General features: G+C 45.5%; 1 protein-coding gene across 1 annotated transcript in view; it reads right to left on the bottom strand.

The window, feature by feature from the left end:
• Window positions 1-18,861, bottom strand: part of BRAF (B-Raf proto-oncogene, serine/threonine kinase) — an 805,579-nt gene that overhangs the window by 67,532 nt on the left and 719,186 nt on the right. The window contains exon 17 of the mRNA XM_078668198.1: window positions 7,514-7,648. Within this exon, the coding sequence (XP_078524324.1) occupies window positions 7,514-7,648 (135 nt within the window). The remainder of the gene's footprint in view (window positions 1-7,513; window positions 7,649-18,861) is intronic.

The following is an 18,861-nucleotide window of genomic DNA, read 5'->3' on the forward strand; positions in this document are numbered from 1 at the left end:
TAAAATGATCGATGGGGATAGCCTCAGGACCCGGCGCGTCACTCCTTTACTCGCAATCAGAACCAAAATGAACTAATCTAGGGTGAAGTCAGGATAAATCTGGTCATTATGGAGAGTCTTTGTTGCAGCAAAACATAGAGAGGGCAGTGGCATTAACCTCCTGGTTTGAATAAAGATTGGAAAAGTGTGTTAACCATACAGCCTCTGTAATGGCGATCTCAATTCGGAGATTGTCTGCTGATTTTAGGAATGGGGAATTAATAAAGCGCCATAAGGTTGTGTTGTCGTTCTTCAGGCTTGCCATGAGTAGGTGATTGCAGGACTCCTACTTCAATTTTTTTAAAATAAAGTTTAATGGCAAGCTTGTATGAATGTCTACACTCCCAAACTTCCTGGGTGGACCTAGGTTGCTTACATAGAGCTACTTTTAGACTCCTAAGGGCCCTAGTGCAGGCAGAGTCAAACCAACTGCAATTCCCTGAACCAGCTTTATTCCAAATAGCAATACTCACTTCTTTAATTCCCTTTTTAATTTGTTCAAATGCATCAATGACGTTGTGTGCCTCAGCAGATTCATTCAAACAGATGTCGAAGGCCACACTCTGGTTTGAGATTATATTTTCGAAGTATTTGTTTGGATTTATCATGGACCATCTCAAAGAGTACGCATTAAGGTGGGAGATTTTAATGTATAAGCTTTAATTAACCTCCTGTTGATAGATGAGATTGATATTCAAAGTGGCACTCTGTGGGAAGTGATCGCTAATTGCAATATCATGGATAACAAAATTTAAGCGTGTAACAAGAGGGAGAGAGAGGACTAGATAGCTAGTCCGAGTCCCCGAGGGTTTATATGTGATTAATCAAAGAGGACGAGCTTAAGTTGACCAATGTGTTGCAGTACTCTAATTAGTTCTGTCACGGGCACCTTGTTGGTGTACTCATGAAGCCCTCACCCACCAACCTAGTTGGTGGCATGCTTCATCATCGGGCCCACCCAGTGACACCTAGTATGTCCCGGGTGTGCTACGACGCCTGATTACAGCGGAGCTGGTATATTGCTGAGAGTGCAGTGAGTGAGGTTGAGTGAGTTGTGATTTAAAACGGCTTGGTGGTGGTCCCAGTACCCGAGGGTAAATTAAATTTTAATAACTGGGCCGTCACCAGCGGTTAAAAGTAAGGCTACAGGACGCGTAAGGGTGTCACTGGGTGGGCCCGATGATGAAGCATGCCACCAACTAGGTTGGTGGGTGAGGGCTTCATGAATACCCCAACAAGGTGCCCGTGACAGAACTAATTAGAGTACTGCAACACTTTGGTCAACTTAAGCTAGTCCTCTTTGATTAATCACATAACAAAATTTAAGACCATCGCTGAATAGCGCAAAGGATACAACAGGTAGTGTATGGCACTCTGCTCCCCTCTCCCATTAAAAGTACTCTTAACTTCAACTGGGGGAATAATTAGATCATTACAAAAACCCAGGTTGTATTTAAAAAGTAAGTCATTTAACAAATCCCCATTACCTGTATGTAAAAAATGAGTGATGTCACAATCATCTGAAGCATCCAACCCACAGACCTTGTTGGATGGCTGAGGAGATAATCAGAGATTGAAATCGCCACACCATAAAATGATTGAGTCCCTACAGCCACTGGAAAACAATGACTCGAGGTCGGTATCTAATGGATGGAGGGCGGAAGTAATATCCCGCGTGCAGGCATTGTTATAAAAATGTCCACAGCCAAAGAGGTAGACGAAGTAATCTGAATATAAATAATTTGATAATACACTTTAGTCGCGATCACTGCAATATTTAAGGGGGCCAGCTTATTTGACACATAAACCACTTATGGGTCTCCCACAAGTAGAAGAAATTTCTGGAGAGTGAAATGTTTTAAAACCATTAAGATGTATTGGGCCAAAAGACCATGTTCCTTGTAAACATAAAATATTAAACTTAGACACAAAGTCTAACCACTCAATCGTATTGCACTTTTGATGCAGCCCTGCAACATTCCAGAATAGAACAGTCTTTGCTAAAACCGGGGATGGGGGGGGTAGGGGATGGGTTAACCTGAGTCCAACCCATTGGAGTGGCTGTTGGGTATCTAGAAGGACTAGACTGTGAGGAAAGGGAATTGAATTCAACCAGTATATCTGGACAGGTACTAAGATTGTTCTCAGGGAAGGTGTGATTTCCAACACGTGGGCCCTTGCTGGTCGAGGTAGAAGCCTTCAGTCAATTCACTCCATTAGGTGTGGACAGACTATCAAACCTATTATGAGATGCAATAGGAAATGAGGGAACAGAAGGCTACACCCGAATAGAATGGGCTGGCTGATCAAAAAATGTGTTGAGAAACAGGAGCCTGGTAAAGAAGGGGGTATAACTACAATTTGTTGTGCAGTCAGGGACACCACGCAGTCTCCCTGGAATAATTATGCCCCAAACCAACCCATTTAACTCTCCTAATCATTTGAATGTCTGCAAAAAGTGCTCCGCCCATCCCCACACTCGCATTTAGCTAATTTAAGGATTTGTTCCTGAGTGAAACCCAGGATTCATAAGCAGAAGTAGAGAGGGAGGGGACATTAGATACAATTACTACATAGGATGTTGCTGCAGGAGGAAGCTCCAAGCGCTCAGATTTAGTTATGGATTAAAAACGCAGTAATTAATTGTTAGCATTGTTGGCTAGGGATGATCTTGGAAAAGTGTCATGTATCATGGAAAATTGATTATCAGGAGCGGCACAGACCTGTAGAGAAAAACAGTAGGATTAGGTCTACAGCCACTCAGAAGGTTATTGGGTGGTGCAGTGAGCGCACTGGCTGAAACTGAAAGCAAGTTCGTTGGGCCCTACTAGATGCTGGGGAGGTACTGTGTTATCCCTTACTGGGTGACGGTCAGATGGCATGTGAACCTTCCCCAACAGGTTCATACAAGTTAGGGTAGTATTTTAAATGATTTTTAATCTGTCAGTAAGAGCACTAAATGAGAGTCTAACCATATACATGAGAGCTTGTACTGAGGCTGCCAAAAATGAATAATCCTCATTTAATATAGAAGAGTTATTATCTGGTGCTTTGTTAGACTTCTTAGTTGTTGCTTGGATTTGGGGAGTGATTGGAGGCAGCCCTCCCCCCCCATCACCGATTCCCCCTTCCGGAGATCTGAAGTGGGCTGAATAGAATTGCTGGACGGGGTTTTAAGGCATTTTCTCAGGGCTGAGTAACTGGCAGAAATAAAGAGGAAGATTTAGTAGCCCTCTCATCCAACTGCACCATACTTGTTACGCTGCTTTGGTCAGGAACTACATTAGCCCCTACACTAAATGGGACTGTATCAGGATTATCATCAATACAAATAGTTAAGGTTTTCTCCAAGCTCACGATCTGCTTTTCGATAATCCCCATGGCACCAGTTATAGAATTCAAAATAGAGGAGGAGGATCGAGTTTTGAGGAGATTTGGCCACCTACACACCCGGGTGTTTCCCTTGCACCATGATCAAAAGCTTGCTGTAGTTGGACCTAATATAAACATAAAAATAAACCAAATACAGGTCAAGGTAGCAATCCAAAATCAAGCCCGGAAAATGCTTGAAAAGAGTCAGTGTTGCAAAGTCAGCGATATCCAAAAAGTTAACAACTGTAGCCAGTTCTAAACGCTTGACCAAAAACCAAAGCCGTATAAAAAAAACCTGCACACAAACTCCAGGGTCGGGATTCGTAGGATCGAGTTTAAAGTTCCAAAGTTCTGTCCCAGCAAACCAGGGGTGATGGCCCTGCCTTTTCAGGACGGGCCTGTCCGGGCGCGTCCTGCACGCGTCCGTTGACGTGGGAGTGTTGGAAGAGCGCGTCTGCCCAAGCCCCTTCTGCTGGGGCAGTGATTCCTGCGACCTGGAGTCCTGTGAAGCAACTGCTGGCAAAGTACGGCGTTCAGCGGCGCCGGAGTGTTGAAGCGCTTTTGAGCGTGTGACAGCCCAAGCCCCTCCTGCTGGGGCGGTGAGCCCTGGGACCTGGAGACCTGTGAAGCAACTGCTGGCAAAGTACGGCGTCCACTAAGTCCTGGCTGGTAGGTGGTCACACCTTCCTGTGACAGGAAACCTGTTGTTCTACCTTCTCCTAACTCAAGCTCAGCTCAGCAGCAGGAGGGTAGAACAGTGTCTGTGGTCGACAGCAGCACTGGGTAGCTGGCAGACACTAAAAGGCTGTAACTAGGAGTACAGGGAGTTCCGCTAAGGGGCCCCCTAGCACATTAGATCATACCTCCAACACCAGAATTGGTGTTGGGATATGATTCCAACATGTTTGATTCCAAACATGACCAGGTTCAGCACCGCCACCATATAGTTAGACATGTCATAATGACTGATGTCCACTATATATCTAAAAATGGCTGAATGCACTTACAAAGTCTGTAGAATCGACTCCAGGGTATGAAGGCGTGTCCAGCTCATGCAGGGGCACCCTCACACTTATAACCAAGCATCCTGCCCTCGGGACTGTAGGGCCTTCCATAGGGTGACTTATAGGATGTAAGGGGACCTCAGAAATAAGAAAACATATCTGTTGCGAGAGGTGCAAGCACCAACTCACACAGGCTGCAATGGCAGGCCTGTAGCCAGAGTTGAATTGGACTCCCATGGGTGGCACAATACATGCTTCAGCACATGGGATACCCCTGGAGTATCTATGCCCTGAGTACCTTAGTACCCTATACTAGGGAATTATAAGGGTACACGAGTAGCCAATTGTGGTGGGACAAAAGTACTTACCAAAGCCATTTTAGGAGAGAAAGCACAGATGCTGGGGTCCTGATTAGCAGGATTCCAGCAACCTACAGTCACAACACACTGACACCAGGCAAAAAGCAGATCCTACTTTCTACAGTGACCTCTACTAACTCAGGTTCAATGGAAGATTTGGCTGCCCGAGATGGGGAATGGTGCAGTGATCTACCTCTAGAGAGGAAATGGTGACTTTACATTGAGGACTCTCTAGTGCGGTGTTGCTTGTGCCTCCTCTTCTTGATCTTGGATAATTTAGATGAATGTGAGCACCTGGATCAAGACCAACGAAGAGCCTTCCGTTTGTCACACTATGTAGAGCTTTGGCTCCCTCTCATTCAAATAGGAGGCTATGCGGTTCACACAACTTAAAATCAAGCTTAGGCCCCAAGCACATCAGCCAGAAAGTGTGGTGAGCTGTTGCAGATAATCCAGTCTGGAACCTAAAGATACTCAAAATGCCAAGAACCTTTATCTAGAAGTATGCATCTGACAAACAAATGAAATGTAGAGCTGCACAAACAGAAATAGTCCCCTACATGACAGCTAGTAGAACATTGAAATAGACAAGAAAACCTTCCAATGAAAGAGCCTGAAGTACATGGGTAAGTATAGGATATAATACTACCCCACAAAGGATAGCAAAAGCTGTTCAAGGCATGACCACAGCAATAAGGGAATATGAAAATGGCAATGGAAAAAAGAACAGTTAAGAACCGACCGGGGGGAGGAGGCTGGGGGGGGGAGGGGGCCGGGGGGGTCTGTTGCTCACTCTGGTTGCTCCGACATGGGGTAACTTGGGCCGGACTGATACAACCATACTAACCACATATGCCTCTTCTGAATAACCCCTCATGACCCCTAAGAGATCAACTCTTAAAACACCTCTAGATAAATTTGACTACATGCACCTGGATCATCATCTTGTGGCAATGTTGTGGCCAGGCTTTCTCGATGAATCTCCGTTGCCCCCCTAAATAAAGTCGAGATAATGTCAGTCAAAAAGTGACTGGAGGTATCGCTCTCTCCGGAACTGCGCTTGCTGGTGCGGAAAAAGAAAGAACTGATGTCAGCGCGCGAGGGCCGCGTCTACGTAGCTGCCTCAACGTCATCCCGGCGACCACGACCTCACAGACTTCTCACTTTGTAAACTGCCTTTCTGGTGGCCATCACCTCTGCACGCAGGGTGAGTGAGTTACACGCTCTTTCTTCCAAGCCTCGCATTCTGGCTGTCCCTCTGGACAAGGCCGTCCTTAGAACTAGACCTTCCTTTCTTCCCAAGGTGGTTACTTCTTTCCACAGTGGCGAATCATCACTTTGCCTACCTTATTAAAGCCTCCTCATCCTTCAAAAGAGGAAAAGAGGCTCCAATCCGTCTGGATCCAAAACGTGCGCTTTCTTTCTACTTGGATCGCACCAAACAATTCAAGTGGACGACCTGCTCTCTGTTGGTTACCTGGGTGCTTAGAAAGGTCGGGTCGTGCACAAACGTGCCATCTCCAGGTGGGTCGTTCTGTGCATCAAAGCTTGCTATTATTTGGCAAAGAAGGAGCCTCCAGGGGGACTTTGTATCCATTCCACCAGGGCAATGGCAGTCACCACTGCTTTGGGACGGGGAGTCCCCCTTAATGACATCTGTCAGGCAGTTACATGGGCATCGCTGCATATGTTCACCAAACACTACTGCCTGGACAGCCAAGTCTGGAGAGATGGCTTCTTTGGCCGTTCGGTTCACCAGGACTTTCTGGTGGGAACTTAGTTCGCAGACCCACCTCCGGGGTTGGTATTGCTGGTGTACCTACTCCAAGGCAAGGAATCTATAATCAACTGTTTCTTTCAGATGAACAAGGTATACACCTTCGGTAACGGTATATCTGTAACAAACATTGGTTAGCTATAGTCCGCCCCACCCATCCTCCCCGTTTTGTGAACTGACTTCTAGGGCTGAGGAGTTCTTTCGGGGCCCCAGTTTTGTGCACCAGTGGTCAGTGTCTTGTATGGCTCTGCGCTTCTGGCGTGGAAAGTCGTGTACACAACTGTCGTCAGGGCGCGTCTATGTAGCTACCGCGACGTCATCCTGGCGACCATGACGCTGCTGACGAAAGCGAAGTCGACCGACGCCACCTTCCGACGTGCAGGGGTACTGCTGTCGAAAAACTTTCCAGATCTAGTCTAATGCCTGGGGGTAATTCTGAGGTAAGGAAGCTATAACTAACTTTTTCTTTCAGATATTTTTCATAAGCAACAAACAGCCAAGACTTGAGCCCTGAGGAAGTGAAACGTTACGTAACACAGAAACAGTGAGAGAAACTGTGATCAAATTAGGCTAGGAGCTTGACATGCACCATATCTGAACTGTGGCTTTTGACAAATTTGTAATACTATTATTGACATAGGTGATACATTTATGATATAGCACAATATTTCCAGCAGTGATACCCATCAGATCTGCAGTTGGTGTCATAATAGATATGCCTGGGTGAAGAGCTAAAAACAATTATGTATTCAGTCTGCGGCCCGAACAGATATTTTTAGCAACATCTGAAACCAAGGGTTTCCATTGGAAAGGGCACCTCCCTTAAACAATTTCTCCATATGGCTACAATCTAAATCACACTTAATATGGCAAACTGAAGGTGCTACTCTTAGTTTTCCATATTTTACAGGTTACAAAGTAGACATCCCTTCACCCTACTGTTGCTATTAGAGAGTCCATACCTGTGGAAAGAGAGGTCGCTCGTCTCTTTTCTTCTTTAAACAGTCTGCCATTAACCTCTTCATTGCTTTGGGACAATTACTCCGCACTTTGCTGAGGTCCGCAGAAAGGTATCCACGGCCCACCATGAATATTATCTTTGGGGTAGATAGAAGAAACAGAGCATTAAAGAATACCAAATGCAGTCTACATTTGGTGTTTCTGGAGAGTCTTAGTGAGAAATACCTTCATTTGGACAAAACATTGCAACCTACAAATGAAGATATTGAGTGCTCTTTATAGAAACAAACATTCAGTATATTATCAATCCTGTAACCAACCTGCAACATATGGAAACATTTCTTTAACCCAAGTTCTTGGTAATCATCAATGAATTTATGAACAACGAAAACATCCATCTGGGATCAGAGAACATTATAATAGTAAATATTTATGTTGCCACGTCTTTGTCCAAGTATGGTTTCTGTTTTTTGTTGTTTTTGTTTTTTTGGGAGAAAACCAAATTAAAACTTAAACTGACACTGAACAGTCAACAGTCAACAGTAACCAAATCCTTTTTATTTGAATACAGGAAATAATTAAGCCTGGGCAAAGTTTGCGAAGTTCCACTACGGCAGAACTCCGCAAAGTGCAAAAAAACTTGCCCGCACTACCCAGAGCTCCGTGAGCAGCAGAGTATGTTAGATAAATGCCGTTCACTGTGATTTTCAGTGCAAGGTGCTTGTCCGCACTGTGCAATCATCGCGAATGGTACCTTGTGGGCGCCGCTTCCTTTCTGCCGCTCAAGTAGATTTTTGCTCGAGCTGCAGCTTTCTCAACGCAAACGAACGGTTTCTCAACACGAGAGGTCGCAAGCATAAGCGACCGCTCGCAATGAGAAATCGGACCGCCCGCGTTGAGAAATCTCGCCGGGAGGTTGATTTTCTACGTTTGTGCTCGCCAACTTGATGTTGACAACCGCAAAATACCACAGGGAGGAAGATTTTCCTAGCTCGTGCTCACCAAGTTGACGTTGACGAATGCGAGCGAGGAAAAAACTCCACTCCGCATAACTTTTCGGAATTCCGCGAGCTCCGCGTAACGCCGAGTGCAAAAAAACTCCGCAAACTCCGCGAGCAGAGCAGAGTTCACCGCCCAGACTTAGAAATAATGAATGAAATGAGCAGCTCTCACAGTGACCGTTGACCCCTCAGTTCATTTTGAAGATGTAGTGAATTAAGTAGAATGAGATTAAAACTGTTGTTTCATGAAGATACCCCAGACAGATTACTAATGTAATTATTGTTAATAGTGTTTTTTTGTAAATTTCTTCATTGATATTTCAAGTAAGAAGAAACAATGGAAATAATATGGCAGTTTTTTTTCCAGAACGGTAGATCAGGGTCCGCATATATGCCATCCCATACATTCCCTCATGTGAAATGGTGATGCAATTTTTGGGGAAAAAAATGCGACTGTGAAAACACCAACGTATCGGGATAATAGCAGGTCTATGAAGGCTGAATGATAAAATGTGTAACTCAATAACGAAACACGCAAAAGAACAAGCGATTTATCTTCAGAAATGCTTTTTCTGGTGTATATCCTATCTAACCGCAGAATCCGTACATTAAAAGTACTCCCAGACACAAGACTGGATCCGGGGAATTTTCTCAGCAATGATCCTGCATTCTGAGAGATGCAGCCATGGAGCTCTGGAGATACTCAGTACTGCCCAAGAAAGTGGCAAAACGGAACTGCATATTTTCTTCTTTTCTGCAGGCTGACATACTTTCATGCCATCAGAAGGGGAGTACTATGAAAAACACTGGAGGTTACAATGTGCCAAAAGCTAACTTGGAACCTCATGATGTTCAGAAATCAATTCCACCAAACAGTGAGTTTGGAGGGCGGTGAGGAATCTCTAGCTAGATAGTGTATGTCAATTATTATTCTTATGTATATTACTAAATGCAGATTCCCCATTTTAGGAATAGATACAACACAAGTATCTTCCAAAGGCGGTGGGTTGGGGGGTTGGTCAGAATGTCTTGCAAGACTGAGCGGGAAAAATTGCCCTTTCGTCAGAGCTGACTGTCAAGGCAGTAGTGTTTCTTTAACGTGCGCAGATGCCCAGAACAGGCATCCACCTTACTAAGGCAGTTGTAGCAGCCTTTGCTCTGGTGGAATGAGCCTGCAGGTCTTCTATGTTGCTCAGAGCCGATTTTGATTAAGAGGACTATCCATCTTCATAAAGCCTTTTTCTGCACTGCTCTTTCTTTGCTCTAAAGAGTCTTACAAAGAACTGGTCATTTACAAAATAGGTCTTTGTGCGGTTAACACACTCTTAGGGTCGAGCCTACGGAGTCTCTTTTCTAGCTTGGAAGGGTGAGGTGGAGTGAAAAACATTGTCAGAGTGATAACTTGGCCCATGTGGAAAAGCATTCCAACTTTGGGTAACCTGCAGGTCCTCAGTATTCTGGTGGTTTACCACAGTGGCATCGAGAACATCTAAGTTCACTAATGTGAGCGCAAAGGTGATACCAATTAGGAAGATTGTTTTGAGAATTAGTAGTCTTAGTGAGCAGCTATACACTGACTGAAAAAAGGGTACATATAACAAAATGCAACATCAAGCCCCACTTTAGCATGACAAATTGCCTGGGGGGGAAACAAGTGAGTCCGACCTTTGATAAAACGCATCAAAACAGGTGATTTAATTAAAGATGGTTGATCAAGTAAACCCAAAAAGATAACACTTGATTGTGCCTACTGTACGACCTTACTGGGCCAATGATAAAAACCACAATGCATCGAAATGTTTGACGTGCAGAGGGTGGGTAGGACAAGCATCAGGTCAGTAATGAACTTCGCCAAGCATAATGGACTTTATTTAAGGGCTTTAGGGTTGCAAGGATAACAGTAGATGCTGCGGCCAGTAGACTGAATGCATTTAACTGTCGTTGATCCATGTCCATGAGTGGAGGTGCTGGTTTTAGAGGCAGGTACTGCACTCTTTCCTGTTGCTGAGACAGGAGGTCATCCCGAAATGGTATCCGGTTGGGAGAGCAAATGCTCAAGCTCAGGAGCTAGGAGTGCAATAATCTCCTTGGTGAATCTGGGGCTATTTATTAAATGACTGACTAGGCAGGAGACTTGGCAGTAGGAGCCGATACAGGAGACCTGCTTTCCATCGCAGTCGTAATACCTCTCCCTGCTGGAAACTCCTGTCTGTAGTAGTTTTGACACTGCATGTTCCAGACGATGCTCAGTGGATATGACCAGTGTATGCCCCACTGGTCAAAGATGCCTCTTGCCACCTTGGGCTGAAAATGCCACTGGTGATGGACCAGTCAACACCTGCTCAGCTTGTCTGCTCTGGAAATCAGAGATCCTGCTAGATGGTTGGCTACCAGAAAGAAGTTATGCTAGTCCAGCCCCTTTCTTCAGGCACAGGTATCCAGGACCCATTGCTGCCATACTTGCTACAATCTTGGGAGGTGCGACTGGACTCTGTTTTAATGTTAATGACAATTTATAGAGCGCACGTACGCCGGGTGGCTTCATGGCGCTAAAAATCTCCAAATGCAGTCAAATAGGGACATAAGATCTAGCTTTGTGGAAATAGCCAGGTTTTCAGGGATTTCCTAAATTGCAGGAGGTTCCACAGTGTGGGGCAAGAGTAGCAAATCTGCGGCCTCCTTGGCGGACCCGTTTAAACATCTGGGTAGAAAAAAGACAGAGATGAGAAGACCTTAAGTCACGCCTGGGAATGTGCCCGGAGATTAGGCTGTTAATGAACATAGGGCTGGTGCCATGCAGAGCCTTAAAAACAAGGCAGACAATCTTGAAAACACAGCGCTGTGAAACAGGGAGCCAATGCAGTTTCTTCAACAATGGGGTAGCTGGTTGCCATCTAGGTAGTTTGGAAACCAGACGTGAAGCATGGTTCTGGACCATCTGTAGGCCTTTAAGCAAATAATGTGGCATACCTGAATACACAGAATTAGGTAAGTCCAGGTGAGATAAAACAGTGGCTATTATAACCTGGATCAGTGCGTCCTGGGTGAGAAAGTGATGTATTTTCCTGATCTTGAGAAAGTGATGTATTTTCCTGATCTTGCGCATTTGAAGGAAACACTTAGACACCACTGCACCAACCTGGGTTTTCAATGAAAGATCACTGTCAACTGAGACTCCCAATGTTTTAGCTGAAGTGGAAGGGAAGGGGGGGGGGATCCTAGCTCTGATGGCCAATAATGTGGGCTCCAAAATGTATGGCTATCCCCAGTAAGAACGATCTCTATCTTATCGGGGTTTAATTTAAGATGGTTATGATCCATCCAACGTTGGATATGCAGCATAGTAGCCTGGATGTCAATGACAGGGCTGTGCAGGTCATCAACCCTGAGGACAAGTTGTAGGTCGTCTACATAGTTGAAAACTGACACCTTCCTATCTTTAAGAGACTGGATTAGGGGAGCCATGTAAAGATTGAATAAATGAGGAGAGAGAGCCGAACTCTGAGGAACACCGCAGGTGGTATTACGAGGGGGGCCAGGAAGATTCCCTGGCGAACAGCCTGCGGGCGGTCATCCAAAAAGGCGGAAAGCCAGCAGGCAGCCGACCCCTGGACACCTGCCTGTTTGACACGGTCGATCAAGATGGTATGGTCGACCGTGTCAAAAGCAGCGGAGAGATCCAGTAACACCAATGCCTGAGGGGGGTTTCTGTCAGCATTATCTCGGAGAGTAAACAGGACGGTGAGAATCACGGTCTCAGTGGAGTCGGCTGGCCTAAAGCCAGCCTGATGGGAATCCAAGTATTTTGCCTCCTCTAGATAGTTAGAGGGGCATTTAGCTACATGGTCCAACCTTTGCCAGAAAGGGGAGGAGGGAGATTGGATGATAGTTAGATAAGAGCGCAGGGTCAGCTCCAGATTTTTTCAGAAGGGGTACCACTGTGGCCTTCTTAAAAGCCAAAGGAACTGTACCAGGTGAGAGTGACTCGTTCAGGAGGGCAAGGGCTGGGCCAAAGTGGATTGTGAGGCAGTCCTTGAGTATGTGGGGAGGGCAGCAGTCGGAAGGGGAGCCTGATTTAATTTTTTAGGAGATCTTGGAAGGACTCCTTCCTAATAGTCGGAAAGCAGCTCAAAATATGGTTGTTTCTATGCAAGACCGGTAGATCCAGGGTGGCCGGGTGGTTGGGAATACTGGCCTTAATGGTCATGATTTTGTCGATGAAATAATCAGTTAATGAATTGCACAATTTTTGAGAGGGCATAGCTTTCAAAAGAATTCGCTCAGGGTTAGTTAATTCATTGATTATAGTGAAAATTTGTTTAGAGTTTTTGTTGCAATTAATAATGCGTTTGGAGAAGTAATCAGCTTTGGCAGAGGGAATACTCTTCTTGTAGTCCTTCCGGGCAACGATATACAATAGCTTTTTATCAGGAGAGTACTTTAGATGCCACTGTCTCTCCAGGTGGCGCAAGGCTAACTTCTGAGTTTTGAGTTCATTGGAGAACCATCTCTGTGCATCCGCCCGACGGGCGAGTTTGACTTTTTTAAAAGGTGCATGCTTATTACTGGCATTAAGCAGCCATTCCGATACCTTCCTTTCCATGATATTAACATTGCTGCCAGGACATGGGGCTGTATTAGATAGTGTGTCAAAGAATTCTTCCTTGTTAATAGAGTTCCATTTCCTGGCGAGGCCTCCTTCGACCGTATTAATTTTCTTAGTAGACGGTAATACCAAGGTAAATTTTAGCAAATGGTGATCGGACCAGATGCAGGGCATGATTGTAAGAGTAGAAATAGACAGGCCATTAGACCACACTTGGTTGAGGACCCTCCCTTTCAAATGTGTGGGTGATAGAACATGTTGAGAAAAGTTAAGGTTACTAAGGAGATCAGACATCTCCGCCGATTGTGGCCCTTCATGGGGATCATTATACCAGTAGTTAAAGTCACCCACCAGGAGAACGTTGGCATGCTCAATCATGAGATTAGCCATCTGTTCACTGAGTGATGAGGGGAAGTGCGACATCTGATATGGTGGTCTGTATAATAGAACACAAACAAAAGAGTCATTAGCTGACTCAAGTTTTATGATTATGTTCTCCATCTCCTTGAGAGGAAGACAGGTCAGGGAGCAAAACCGATAGTCAGAGTGAATGATGGCTGCAACCCTCCCTCCAGCTTTGCCAGGTGGGCGGTTAGCATGGAAACAATAGTAATTGGGAGGAAGTGCCGCCAGCATATCTGGCGGAGAATCATCAGTGAGCGAGAGAAGAAACATTTCCAGTTGATCTTTTACCAGAGAACGGGTGTGAGGTAATATACCAAAATAGACACATCTTCACGTATAGCCTGCCTCTGAGTGCTATGCTTGGGAATCGTGAGGGTCTGAATTTCAGGGAAGGAGCAACGTTTAGCAAAGATTTCGTGAGCCAAAATGGAGAGCCGAACTTCTGGCGCAAGGCACAGGTGAGTGGAGTGCATTGCTTTCAACATATCCGGTGATTAAGTAATAAAACGGGCATGGGGACTAGCCCCTGGGCCCGGACAGGCGCAGACGGGCTTGCCTTTGGCACGCCACTGGCGGACCTGCTGTGTGCGTCCGCTGTGCTCCCGCGCTGCGTACTACATTTATTTCCGTTCCCGGCCCTCAGCTCCGCCCTCTCGCAGCGTGATTGGCTGCTACCGGGGGAGTCACTAGGGGAACGGAGGAAGCCGGAGACATAGGCGTGAGAACTGTGATCAGGCAACGAATTAATGATTTTAAAGTGCAGATCAGTTTCTCAATTCTAAAACAAGGTTAAAAATAGTCAAAACACAATTCTAAATAATGTTTCCGATTCGAGCGTAGAGAAGCCTAATGAAGAGCTCCTGCACTGCGTCTGCTTTTGCCTCCGTTCCCGGCCCTCAGCTCCGCCCTCTCGCAGCGTGATTGGCTGCTACCGGGGGAGTCACTAGGGGCACTGAGGAAGCCAGAGACCTACGCGTGAGAACTGTGAGCAGGCAACAAATTAATGATTTTAAAGTGCAGATCAGTTTCCCAATTCTAAAAGACGGTTAAAAATAGTCAAAACACAATTCTAAATAATGATTCCGATTCGAGCGTAGAAATGTTTTACCGTGAGAACAAGTCGCAACGTCACCCCAGAAGCACCAGCAATAGGAGATATTCAGTATCTGGAAGGGGCCTATTGTAGGTTGTAATATAAAGGGAATAGTGTGTGGAAGACATTGCAACATGTAGGGGTTAACTAGCTTAGGTAGTGTTGATGAGTGAAAATGCATGCAGAAAAACCCTGTATCATGCTGACATTGCAGAGAATCTTGTGACACTTGTTTTTGCCATTTCCAATTTCCAATGTGTCTATTGGAAATGGCAAGGTGATGTGTTTATGGTACCAGGTTCAGGCTGTGGGCTTTTGAGAGACATACTGTTGAGGTTGAACTGACCTCGGATGCGACTGTGAGTAGCTGAAGGCCCTAGGATGATAATTGATTGGCACAAGGGAAGGTGCAAGACACAGCTGGTAGGAGTCAGGAGGAGCCAGAGTGAGCAAAAACACTGACAATACCTCAAGAACAACAGGTTAGGAAAGGAACATGAGATTGTGTAAGCCAACTATTACTGTATAAAAGGAGGGGTGCAGATCAATTGATCAAGGTCACAGATGAAGTCGTAAAGATCTGCCATTGCCCACAGCTGCTGGAGAAAAAAAAAGAGAGAGCGAGAGAGAGAGAGAGCGAGAGAGCGAGAGAGCGAGAGAGCGAGAGAGCGAGAGAGAGAGAGAGAGAGAGAGAGAGAGAAAGAGAGAGAGAAAGAGAGAGAGAGAGAGAGAGAGAGAGAGAGAGAGAGAGAAAGAGAGAAAGAGAGAGAGAGAGAGAGAGAGAGAGAGAGATTTGGTGTTTCATCAACATTGTGCTTGTATTGCACTGCACCCTACTTTATTTAATTTATACATGCGCCCCCTGGCTGATATCATCAAGTGTCACAGTTTCAACATCATATCATACGACGATAATACGCAGCTGATTATCACCCTCTCACAAAAGAAAGCCAACACAGTGGCTCTGCTACGGACCTGTTCATTGGAGGTAGCTCAGTGGATGGGCCTCAATTGTCCCAAATTGAATGCTGAGAAAACAGAGGTCCTTGTCTTAAGTAATCCCCCTTCAATTTGGTCCTCTGCCTGGTGCCTGACTCGCTTGGATCTTTACCTCTCCCAAAGCCGAAAACCAAGAAACTTGGTATCTGGTTTGATGCCAAGCTTTCTTTTGACAGTCAGATCACTGCCTTAGCAGGCAAGTGTTTTGGGATCTTAAAAATTCTCAGAAAGATCCTTGGACTTTTCCCTGAAGCTGATAGAAAGACAGTAGTCCAGGCCCTGGTCATATCAATGCTAGACTATTGTAATGTATTACAGTCTCACAGGCTTGGCTGATGAGACTTCAGGAGGTGCAGAATGTGGCAGCCCGTCTGCTGCTGAATCTCCTCAGATGGTCCTCTATTGGCTCTGCACTCTCAAAACTGCCCTGGCTGCCCCTGAAGAAAAGACTCTCTTTCAAAGCTATGTGCTAATGTTATAGGTCCTTAAGAATAAGGACCCTCATTACTTGCCTCGATTTCTTAAACCCTTTTCTCCTAAAAGGAACCCAAAATCTGCGGGAGCAGTATTGGCATGCATTCCCATTGTAAAGAAAGCACGCATTAGGGGTTGGACCTTTTGTTTCTTAGCAGCTAAGCTGTGGAAGTCTCTTCCTCTTCAAATAAGACAAGAAAAGATGGAATTATTGTTCCACAAGAACTTAAAAACCTGGTTGCTCAGGTCGGCCTAATTGTGCTGCTCCATTATTATACTGTTTAGTTCTGAACTTTGGGAGCTTGTCCATAGTGCTGGGATACTTCAGTGGAAGTACCTATGCGCTTTATAAATCACTTTAATATTACACACACAAACATATATGGAAGTGTAACTATTTTTCCATGTGAGACTGCAGTTGCGAGTGCGCATGGCAGCAAGCATTTTCTTTATTGGTTTGGTTGATACAGAGATTGATTGACTACTTACAGCACAGAAGATGGGATATCCACCCCTAATTTAAGACAGCACAGCACATACTTCATTTAGAATTATTAATACCAAAATCACTGTACCAAGTGACTAGGAGAAAGCAAGATTTCCAGTGGGGGCTTTAGCCACAAAAAGCCACTGAAGGAGAGAAAGATGCATTATAGAATTACTTTGCACTAGGTCTCAGCAGAGAGGGGGATCCTTTCGAATTAGTGTTGGCAATTCAGGATGATTTGGTAGTGTCGGGTCTGTGGCGTAGTCAGGGAAGGAACAAGGTTCCACAGGGGTTTTGGACTAGGAAACAGACACCATCAATGAGTAATTATATATCTGTAGAGAAAGGGTTGGCAGGAGCATACTGGGCACTAATAAAGACCGAGCGCATTTCTTGGGACAAACCAGACACCCTAAGAACACGTGCTCCACTGCAGGGCAGGGAGAGAGAAGGAGGAGCAAATGCTAGAGTAGGTAGGGCACAGAAATCTACTACTATAAGGTGGAAATGGCATCTGTAGCAGAGAGCATAGCTACGGCCCTCTGTTGTGTCTAAGCTACAAGATGATATGTTGGAGGCTGTGGAATTGCAGAAAATATCCCCACCACCAGAAGCAACTGACAGGGAGTCTTCTCCATTTAAAACTGACCCACCTTTCGATATACGCAGTGAGAAAGCGCAGGGGAATGCATGGTTTTCTGGTGGGACAGCTCGATACCAGCAGGATAAAAGAGAATGGCAAGCAGTCGCATTCCAACCTGCCACAGAAACACTGCTGCTCAGAAGAGGAGACAATGGTTCAAGCCAGTTTGCTGAATTGCGAGGGGTAGCAGCAGTGATTGAGCAAGCGTCTTCTGGAGAAAGAACTTTTGTGTACACTGACAGTTGGGCCACTTAACAAGGACTGGTGAGATGGGCACCGACCCAGCACAAAAATTGATGGAAAATCATAGGCATCCCTATCTGGGATGGTGAGCTGCTGTGGGAAAAGATGTGGAAGAAAGAGCAGGAATATCACATCTGTGTGGGTCATGTGGATGCCCACTGTCCATCGAATACCTCTCTGGCATCTCTGTTCAACAATGAGGCGGACCAAATGGCCAAAGCATGATCAGTGGCCATTAATGAAGAAGCTGAAGTGGCCTTTGCAAACTGGGCAAACAAGACTTCAGGGCATCTGGGAGAGAATGGAACTTATGCTTGGGCACAACAACTGCAAATTCAAGTCTCCAAGAAGCAAGTGCAACAAGCAGTGAAGGAGTGCCTTATGAGTAACCAGATCAGACATATGACCTTGCACCAGAGATCAAGAGGACATATTAAAAGAGGAACCGCAGCTGCCATACTGTGAAAAATGGGGCTATATTGGACCCCTGTTGCCGGAGGGGCAAAAGCTATGTACGGACTATGGTAGATACTTATTCTGGCCACATGCTGGGCTTGCCTTGTAAGCCTGCAGACCAAACATTCCCTTTACGGGGGCTAGATTACCTAATCAGACACTATGGGGTGCCAAAAGAAATCCAGACAGACAGAGGTACACATTTTTCAGGGAAAGCTGTACAAGACTGGGCTCAGGAACAAGGTGTTCGGTGGGTGTTACACAGTAGTGTTGTGTGACATTTTAGGACACTATTGTAATTCTCCCGATTCATGCCCTCATATAGGTATGAATCACTATGTCCTTATATAGGCATAAGAATCATAACCATATTTAGACATAGCTCATGCAGTCCAAATACGGCAGGTCTACTTCCACTAGTTCCGAAAAGCTACAACGATTTCTCGGAAAACTTAGCTTCAGCGGCTAGGGACTTCCCCTTGCTCGTAATACTTGTCCAAGAACTCCTCGAGTTTTCAAAGAACTGAGAGTCTTTAATGACGTTATTATGTCCACCTTTACGTCAATCTCGGCACCTTCAAGGTATAAATATGCCCACACTTGCCATAGCAAACACACAGTGGTGTGGAGCAGTTCGACTATCTACTTGCCCAACGCGTCCTGCTACTGTAAGTGCCGAAGGAAGCCGACCCTCCAGCAGACGCACTGAGAGAGACACTGTCTTTTCTCTTGCCGAGAAATCCAGCTCCAGTGTTTCCAAGCTACCCTTGCGGGTTGTTGGGAAATCGAGTCCTGAGCCTGACCTTCTTCATTCCAAATCCAGGTACGGAGCTGATTAGACCCTAAGAGAAATCTTGGACAGATTCTTGGCAAAGAATAGTACATTTATGTTACAGCTCACTTACTTCTTCCCTCGTACTAAGCTTAGGTTAGGTACATCGGG

The sequence above is a fragment of the Lissotriton helveticus genome, chromosome 1_1, assembly GCF_964261635.1.
Source record: "Lissotriton helveticus chromosome 1_1, aLisHel1.1, whole genome shotgun sequence".
Lineage (NCBI taxonomy): Eukaryota > Metazoa > Chordata > Amphibia > Caudata > Salamandridae > Lissotriton > Lissotriton helveticus.